Source organism: Rhinolophus sinicus, linkage group LG09, assembly GCF_036562045.2.
Source record: "Rhinolophus sinicus isolate RSC01 linkage group LG09, ASM3656204v1, whole genome shotgun sequence".
In the NCBI taxonomy this organism is placed as follows: Eukaryota; Metazoa; Chordata; class Mammalia; order Chiroptera; family Rhinolophidae; genus Rhinolophus; species Rhinolophus sinicus.
The window spans coordinates 51,023,480-51,033,636 of record NC_133758.1 but is presented as its reverse complement, the minus strand read 5'-3'; the positions used below and the strand labels follow the sequence as shown (position 1 = coordinate 51,033,636).

At 39.2% G+C, this 10,157-nt stretch overlaps 1 protein-coding gene across 3 annotated transcripts in view; it reads right to left on the bottom strand.

The window, feature by feature from the left end:
• Positions 1 to 5,781: 5,781 nt before the first annotated feature.
• The window catches only part of TWSG1 (twisted gastrulation BMP signaling modulator 1), a 63,472-nt gene continuing 59,096 nt past the window's right edge, over positions 5,782 to 10,157 (bottom strand). For all 3 annotated transcript variants that reach the window (XM_019712610.2, XM_019712612.2, XM_019712611.2), the window contains exon 5: positions 5,782 to 8,831. In XM_019712610.2, coding sequence (XP_019568169.1) covers positions 8,650 to 8,831 — 182 coding nt within the window. In that variant the 3' untranslated portion in view covers positions 5,782 to 8,649. The remainder of the gene's footprint in view (positions 8,832 to 10,157) is intronic.

Genomic DNA, 10,157 nt, shown 5'->3' with positions numbered 1-10,157 from the left:
ACAGAGGCTCACCTCACTCCGCCATTTTTCCGGAACCCCCACTAGATGCTCTTCTTAAAGGGACAGAAGATTACTTCCTCTGTGTGTGCACACCAAAGAAAGACCAGGTGAGTACATACCCAGGAAGAGGGCCCTTGCCAAGAACCTGACCATATTGGCATGCTGTTCTCAGACTTCCAGTCTCCAGAATTGTGAGAAAATAAGTGTTTGTTTTTTATGCCTTCCAGTCTACGGTATTTGTTATAGCCGCCCAAACTGACAAAGACAGTTATCCAGTTGTTTCCACGTTTATTTAATAAAAATTCCCCATTGGTATATAAACCACCTTTATCTTATACTTCACGTTTTATGCATTTGGAACTATTTCTGGACTTATTTATACCAGATATAGATATATCTGTTAATATGCCAGTGCCACACTGTTTTAATTACTATACCATTCATAACATGTTTTAATATCCTTAACCTGATTTTACATGTACTTTGTAAGCAATTTAGTATTGGTGCAAACAACAAAAATAGATTCTTAAGCAAGACAAAGCATTTAACTGGAAGGTTGTTGGGGGTAGTAGCTCTAAGAATCAAAGGAATCAAATTGGAAAGGGCAGGGAGTAGGTCAACTCCAGAGAATTTCATTGGTAGAACTTCTCTCCAGAGTGGCGCCATCAGTGTGAGTGGGTTGTGGGTCACTACCTTCAAGTTCCAAATTCTTAAGCTAGAGCTGGGCTATCCTAGCTCAGGTCAGGTGTCTTGTTCACAGGATCAATCAGCTGTGACTGGAATACAGGGTAATTACAATGCAGAGGAGACCACCGAGAGATCACAGCGAGAAGTTAGCCCAGTTAATGTCTACTACACATTTGAATTTTTGACACTATTCTTCTCTGAATCCTCAATTTTGCTTATATGTACATTTTTATAATGAAAAGTAAATGTTCAGACCTCAATCCCCAGCGATTTTTCAGCTTGGAAAAAAACTCCAGATAAAAAATAACAAGAAATGCTGATAAAACATAACCAATCTTTTTAAAAATGTACAGCTGAGCTTATGAAAAATTAAAGAAATTCCCCAGGTCAAGAAAAGAAAAAGAAAAAAAACAAAAACACCAAAAACCTGATGCTGAAGCTAAAAGCCAGGCTGGCACAGCTGTTATTCCTGCCCTGGGGGTTTTAGCTCATCTCAGTAACCAAGAGACTTTTAACTTAAATGAGGCAAGAGGAAGACGGAGGATAAGGTGTCTGCGCTCACAAAGTAGGGATTATAGTTTAGAGGCCCTCCCCAACCGCCCAGGAAGCCAAGACACTTTCAAGAGTCCCAAAAAAATACGAATTGGAAAAAACTCTCCCTCTGACAATGGGGGAAAAAAGGACCATTGCTGGTGTTGGTCTGGGCTCTGAACGGGGCACATGTCTCTCTTACAGTTCATGATCATGAGTGAACCTTCATATTGCTCTGGAGTTCAAATGTCTACTACTGTTGTACTCAAGTTCAAATACTTCTTCCTGTAAGCCAAGAATTTCACATCAGGGTTTCTGAGTTGGTAACACCCTGGAGCAGCTGCAGATGCAAATAAAAAGATTCCCAGCCAGTACATATCCACAATCCAGGTCCCTTAGGAATGGCACACAGTCCTGTTGAACACATGCTTACACTCCAAAAGTGTAAAACACGTGAAATAGACCATCATGAATGAACTAGACATAAAAGTTTAACCACTAAAATCAAATACATCAGACTGCTACTCTGGCAAAATCCTTAGCTATAGAAAGACCCCAACGTTGTGCCGCTAGTTAGTCAAAGCCATCTGAGATAACCCAAATCCTATATGACATCATTTTTAAAGAGTTGTATGATCTTTGGAACATGAAAAGATGCAAGATTCAATCAGGTTCAAAGTTCTTGAGAATTTTTCCAAAAGACATTTCCATTCTTTATGATTTCACCAAAGGGTACATAGAGAAAAAGACAAAAACATATCTTAACAGCCAAAGATATGCAAAGTCCAATTCAGTCATTAACCTAGGTGGGACATGCAGACTACTCTAGGATGTAGGGGGATGTAGGTAACAGGAGTGTATTTAATTTGGACCTAAAGGACTGGTTTATGGGGCTACCTGTTGAGAACACTTTTCCCCTAACCCTGATGTTTCTTTCCTGCGTGGGAAATCATTTAGAAAAAAACCTCTAGGCTTTTCTCTGCCCTGCATTTTCCTCTGCCCTACAACCCCTGGAGGGTGGGGGACAGAGGAATAACTTGACTGGCAAATTTAGGCAAAAACTGGGCATGTTCTTCCTTTTGGTAGTCAGCTGTCCATACAGAATACATATTTTGTCCTGCTCCTCCAGGGGCAGGCCTTTCTTCAGGCTGTGTTTGTGGAGGCATGTCAGGCTAAATCTCGGCTCAAGTCTTCTTCTAATTTGGCCTCTATCCGTTTTCTATCGGTTTTATCAGTTCTCTGGTATCCATTTTTACAGACGTCATAAGAAACCACAGTTAACTGTCTTGCTTAATTGGAGCCTGTTTTCCAGCCTTGGAAAGATTTAGAGGATTTAGGATAAGGGCATCAAAACCATATTATCAGTGTTTGTGTGAAGAGTTGGCATATTTGAACGCTGTAAAGGATGTGGCTTATTAGAGCACAGCCTCATAAATCCAATTTAAAGTATGTAATTGAGAAATTTCGTTAGACTTGATTTTAAGTTGCAAACTTCCTAAGTTTATGGCAGAATTGGAACTTTCAATAGGTTCACCTTATTAGTGAATTTAATTCATTGGCTGTTTAAGTACTAAGCTAGCATTGAATGAGGGCCCTAAAAAAGTGATTGTTAGATATATAGTTAGTTAACTGTCGTTAGATAAAAATATTTGTAAACTTTTTCTTTCCACTAAAATTAAGGCTAAGTTGAGGCCTTCATGAGTGGGTCAGCGAAAGAGATGAGGGGTGGACACAGAGGGAAGAGCGTCCCGTACTGAAGAAACGACATTTCCAGGGGGGCTGACGCCGCTCAGTGAGACTGCAATCGGACTGTGAAGTGAAGAGGTCTGAGATGGGCCTGGCGCTGAGCAGGACTGTACGGCGGGGGCCTGAAAGGCCTGCTGAGGACATGGGCTCACTCATCCATAACAGTTTGTGCCTGCCACATGTCACACACTTTAGGATTCTGGGGAACTGTGTTTACGGCAGTGATAAGCAAGAGAAACAAGGTCCCTGCTCTCATGGGCTTCACATGCTACCAGAGAAAGGATGATAAAGAAGTAACTAATAAATACTTTTGGAGAGTTACCTATTAAAAAAATAAAATAGGGCAATAGGATTGGGATGATGGAGGGAAGGGCTGCTACTTTAGAAGTCTTTAGAAATGGCGGTGGAGATGATATTTCAGCTGAGACCTAAAAAAGAACAAGAAACCAAAATCTGCATAAAAAGCAGACACAGCTGAGGAAACAACGCATGCACAATCCGAGGGTGGAATGAACTTGGTGTTCTAGGGAGAGCACAGCCAGCAGCCAGGAAGTGAAAGGAAGAGAGAAGGTAGTATGAGAACTGCGGTGGCCCAGGATGTGAATTGATAAGGCTAGGAATAGGAATAGAGCTTCATCAAACCCAGCGTGTCGTGCGGGAGACCCTGCTCGCTGCACCATTTGTCGTGCGCGGAGGCCTTCTCGCCGCGCCATCTTTCAGGTGGGGCGGCCTGCGGGGTCTCTGCTCCCGCTCCCCACACAAGAACGCAGGATATGGTGAGGCCGAAAAGGAACACCCATGGAGCCATAGGTAGGGGAGTCATACCACTATGGTTTCACTGGAGGCTGGGCCCACCGGACGCATGACCTGCCATCTGCCTTTCCGCCAACCGACCGACCGACGACTCTCCTCCACTCTCTCCGCTCTCCTCTTCTGCTCTCTTCGGCCCTCCTCTTCCGCTCTCCTCGGCAGTCCTCTGTAGTCGCAGCAGTAATACCAGCAGCCAATTGGCTAACCAGCCACAGCCAACGGCCAATCAGCCACAGCCGACGGCCATTCACCACCCGAGCCAGCACCCTTCCACGTGAGGCCGAGAGCCTGTAAACTACTTTCTGGGGCTCTGTCCCCACACAGCGGTACAACATTCCACACCTCACTGTTTTCTTTAAATCAAATAAAATCTGACCCTGAGCCTCAACCCATCCAATGTCTGCCATGAGAGAGGCTCTGTCACCTATCTTGCCTGGGTCTCACATAATCCTAGAGGCAAGTCTGAACAACGGGTGCTGAGTTGGGCTGCTAATATTAAGTTAAAACTTCTAGAAAAAGGCAGCTGCAGGCTTGGGAGCGAGGCCTCCTCATGAGATTGGAGTTCTACCTTCTTCTAGAGCATGCTGAGCTTTGGGGCAGTCCCCACAGTCTGGGAGATCCACACTTCCTCCTGTCTTCTCTCTCAGGGCTCCAAAGGCACTGCCCCACCCCCTCCCAAATGCCCTGGAGCTGTGAGGCTTCTGGAAAACAAAAGGCAGGTTGTCTGTGTTGTTTTTACTTCCTACTGAGTAACTCAAATCCTCTGAGGCCAAGGAGCACAAAGGCCATGTTATTTGCTCAGAACTGGAACTAGGGTTGGGGCAGTAAGACCTGCACACAATTATGGCTGCAGCGCAGACCAGGGAAATTAGGAGGGCAGGAGACACAATCATTTTTACCCTAAAGATATTTAGAATGATTGTGTCTAACTTCAGTGGCTACCTTCAATTAACTGAGGAAATTTCTGTGGTGGAGACTGGCGGGGTTTCTGTACCTTTCCAGGCTTCACTCTGAGTCACAGCACCAATGTGGGAGGGCAGAAATCTTTTTCTCTTTGCTTCTGCACTGAGAATTGCATCTCAAGAGACCTTGGAATTATTGCTGACTTCATCCTTCCAGCACAGGCTTCAAAGTAAAAGAATGTGAAATGAATTTATTTATTATTGGCTAGGAAAAACCTATTATAAAAGGTCTCAGTCATAACACCTAACACCCACAAGCTAAGGGCGTGTCTATGGGTTTAGGAGCTCCAAACACGCCAGGGGACGGAGCAGCCTGATGGAGCCAGCACACCTTGGCGCCTTGGTGGCTGCTGTCTGATGCCTACAGACTTTTCGAGCTTAGAGGTATTTCCTCTCTGCATCCTCAGATTGACCTTCTGTCTCTCAAATACACATGTCTGACTACCATGGAACACCTTCAGCAAAAGAACAACTTTCCTAATCAAATGTACTATCTTTCTTGAAACTAATTCTACACCCCTGAATTCCTCAGATCTGTCATTCCCTTTAAGTCACTCAGGCTGCCAACCTGTTCTCTTGAATTTTTCACTCTCTAGATCCCCCATCCATTAGGCTGTGAAAATGTAGATACTGTGAATCAATGTTGATTTTACCGTGAGTGTACAGCCGATGGATCTCAATGTTAATAATATCATCCTGTGAGGATTTCTATGGGAAAGCTGGTAGTTATTTCCTGCCTTGATCTTTCGGTAACTCTTTCCAACCACCACATCGTTTTTCTGAGGATAGTTGGCATCACAAGACCAACAGAACAAGGACAATGGCTAATTATTTCATTTTAAAGTTTCCTCCATATTGGAATAAAGCATATTTTGGAAAAGCAGAGAACAAACTGCTACAAATTCTTTGTTTCAACAAAATTTGTAGGGACATGCAGCGAGAAGAGGACAGGCTTTGTCTGATTCTTTAAGCAATAACTTCACTAGATAGAAACGTCAAACTTACTTAGATGTTCTATGCTGAAGTTAACAGAAAACATGACATACTCATTTTGATTTTTTATTAAAATCTTTTTTTGTTTGTTTATAGGGGCAACCAAAGGGAAAAAAACATAATTTTATATATTGTAGATCATGTAAAATACAATAAACATAGACTCATGGGAATGCAGAATAGATTAAAAAATCTTCAAAGAGGCTTTCATAAAAACAACCTTTATATGTGGCTTATTTATATATTTACCTCATTTTTCAGACGTTTTTGTTTCTTTTCTCCATTTTAATGCTACTATGATTTACAAATAATTGTTCAAATATTCTAACATTTCATCAATTTTGTTTTCTGAAACCTTAGAAATCATATTTCTAAATGAAGCCTTTTCCTTTATAGCATTCTATGTAAACAAAGACTTACTTTATTTGAATTACCATTTGATTTGGAACTACTATAGTTTCAGTAATAACAAAGACGTTACGGGTGGGGGGCAGAAAAACTTGCTAGCAAGGACATGTCTTACTATAGGAAAGAAACTTTTATGACTTTTATAATACCTACTGATTTAAAATTTAGTGTTTTTTAAAATCTAGTTATAAAAAAGGTAAGAACCTAATTTTTTATTTACAAACAAATTTTTTAAAAATTTTATTTTATCAGAGGTAATATATAGAAGTGAATTGTGTTTAGAGTGGTACCAGACATCTAAATTTTAGTGGGGCTACTCGCTTCCCAAATGTTACACTTTTAATTTGGAAAAATACTGTTATTTAAAACCTGAAATGGAATCTTTCAGGTGAGCTCTTTCAACACCTTTATAAACCAGAAAATCAAGCAAAATTTGAATATAAAAGACCATTACATTTTGGGATAATTTGTATTGGGAATGCAGAAGTAAAAAAAATCAGTTAAAACATAATATGGTTGAAGAAATTATCCTCCCCATGTAGGGGGCAAAAGAGATAGTACATTTTAAAACATAATAACGAAGGCCAAAAAAAGATGATAAATGGAATTTGTTGGTGTATTTAAGGAAACATTAAGCATGTGGTCAATAGACACAGAAGCATTCCTCTATTCATAGGTAAATATGAAATTACTTTGAAAAACTGTCAAGTTGAAATGAACCAGCTGGCTACAGATTCATTTAAAATGTTCTGAAGTTCAAGAAAACCTTCAACTTTTTGAGAGTTAATGAAGAAGGGGAACTAAAATGTTTTCAAGGCACTTTTAAACAGAGGCATTCTAGGTAAAAGTAAGAAAAGGATATCCCAATGTTTTCCTATTAAAAAAATGTATCCATAAGCTAAGTTGCAACTTTTTAAAAAGCTAAAGTACCTTGAGTATTCATTATCGTTATCTGAAAGAGCAGGAAAGGTATCAAGTCTTCAAATTTTATGATAATCACGTATTACATATGATCTTTAACTACTGTTCTGAAAGTGAATACAAATACAAAGTCTAAGAGCATTACCTATTTTTATGTACTAAAATATTTAGACATATAGAGGTACTCCTAAAATGTTACATGAAATCAAATATGTCCTATTTGAGAAATCAATAATTTTGTAGAGTCTCTGTAATATAAATCTTTATGTTTTAGAGGCATGCTTGAAGATTATGATTTTATTACTATGAAAGGCACATAGTATTTAAGCTTATCTTTATAGAAACATTATATAAAAAGCTGACAAAATATTCTGTAGTGTATTTGAAGTTAACATCATCTTGAACAGAGATCTTTTTTGGTTTCATAATCTTAACCTATTGTATGATTACACTTGTTTAAAAACATTTGGTCCAGATGTAAATTTAAAGGAAAGATTATAAAGTAACAAAATAATTAATGTAAATAGTTTTAAGTTTGTTTCCTGTTAGAATCCTCAGAATTTTCAACCTTCCCAGTTCATATGGTAAATTCTCTTCTTTAGCCCCTCCTGTCATTTATCTGCGGGGGAAGGTCATTCTGTGCGCTGAGGCTGAGTGGGCTTACTTTTCACTGTCCAGTGAGCATGGCCTCCACTTTCAGCTATGCCACTTCTGTACAAGGGACGAGTTGTTTCCCTGCTGCTCTACATGGAGTCTGACTTGGCAGTTGTTTCCCAATCCTAGTGCTCTTTAAGCTGGTACCTTAAGTCAGAGAAATGCTTTAACTTCCTAACTGTTTATGCTAGCCGTATAGTTAACACAGTCTCACAGGTGTGCTCCAAAATTCTTGATAAAGATTCTTCATCACTACCTACATCAGCACTTTGGGCAAGGGGATGGAAAAGAAGGAGAAACTTTCCTTAAAGCTTTGTCAGTATGTGTATTATAGGATGGATTCTACTAGGTAAAAATTTTAAATTGTAAAATATAGTAAGAATTTACTTTCCAAAACCACATAAAAAGGTTTGAAATTAAACTTTTTTTGGTGATTTTAATGAGTCCTCAGGGAGATATATTGGATATCTACTCTATAGAACAAATAAACAATACAAGGCACAGTGAAGAATGGCATACAACTATTAAAACTCAGTGTCCTAAGAGGAGCACATGAAGAAATCCTGACTTATGTTAACATACTCTAACACTTCCAAAATAAAAGTCTTTTGGAATGCTCGAAGAAAATGATATCAGTCTTTATGTTAGAAACCTCAGGTCTTTCGAGGTATTCTCTATGCACGTGCTTCTAATACAACCAAAGTTGCACATGTATTTAGAAGAAAGGGCTTATTGCTAGCAGATGGTAAAATCAGTAAGAGCAGTTATAATCATAATTTAACACATTGCTGGATTTGTCATATTTCAGAAGTAACTTCAAATTCTTTACATCTTCTTAACCTGCAAGCATTATGATGCAACCAGTAGACCTCAGGGAATAGTTTCTCATACCTTTCTTAGTGACTGAATTGCTTTGGTTTGCACTTCTTTTCCTTCTTTAAAACATGCAGTTCATGCATTTGACAGTTTTACTACCATAGTCGATACATTCTGGACCAATACACTCGCAGCAGGCGTTATGGAACCAGCGGTATTTGGATGCCCCCATGGACTCACAGGATATTTTACACTGATGTATGGACATGCAGTCATCAAAATAAACCACAGTACACATGTGTTCTGAAAAATAAAAAATTAAGATTCAGAGCAAGAAATAAGAAAAGTATGAAATACGTTAGTACCTAGCTGACTATTATTAACAGTTATTTATCTTAGATTTTTTGGCTAGTCTACACCGGACAATGGATAAAGTATAGGAAAAGAGATCACACTTATTAACTACACTGAGAAGGAAGCCAGAGTCTCCCACTCCAGCTGAAGAACACAAAGGGCTTACTTAGTCACTTTATCAGATTTCAGACTTTGATATGAATGTTAGATTAGTGGGCTTAACTACATTTGCTGTTTGTCAGAACTGTGGTTTTTAAGCTGTGCATTTCTGACAAGATGTCCTATGAGGATAGAATTCTCCAGCTAAAAGAAGTGTGAAAAATACTGTTCTAAAGTTATACAGAGAATTTACGATAACATAAAACAAACTTAAGTCACATGATGCTAAGTAGTTAGCAAAGCTTGGCACAATTCAGCATTAGCTATTAGAAAATACTCTTCTTATTAATAACAATTCTAGTCCTGCTTTCTAAGGCAAACACTTTTGATTGTTTCAATTTTCAGTTCTCCTGGTGCTTAACCCCATATGACTACCCAGTTAGGAGGACAGGGTACATGAAATAAAGGACAATAAAATCCATTAATATCGAATATATATGACTAAATGTTAAGTTATTTTACAGAGCCATTTATAGAACTGATAGATCATCGGGGTATGAATAGTAAGGGAAGGCTTAATGGAAAAAAACTGGATGTGTATTAGGAAGAACGCAAAGCTACCAGGTAGCGACATAAGGAAAGTCACAAGGAGATGGGTGGAGTGTGCACAAGGATGGAGTGGAGACCAGTCCACTGCAGTGAGCTTGGCATGAGAAGACAGGAGAACCACCACTGAGTACAGAAGATGGGATCTGGTTAAAGAGGGACACCAGACCAGGCGGACTACAGGGGTTAACAGTAAGCAGGATGAGGGAGCATTTAAATCTCCAAGTGATTGGTACCTACGAAACTCACCTCATTATTTATTCAACTAGAATTTATTGTACACCTACTAGGGAATAGCCATTAGGGACTCAAAGAGTAATCAGAGAATTCGAGGAATTAAGTAGAAAATGGCAGAACTATAAGTTAAAAACAGACAACAAACAACTGTAAATGTGGGAGGAGTAGGAAGTGGTTAACTCTACCTGAGGGAAGAAGGGACACCTAAGGAAGGTGTCACAGAGGAGAAACTTTAGCTTTGTCTTGAAGGACAGTTGGTGTTTCCAGGAATTAACTTCCTACTTATTATTTCATGAATTGAAATAATCTTTGAGAAAAATTTATGAATTATTA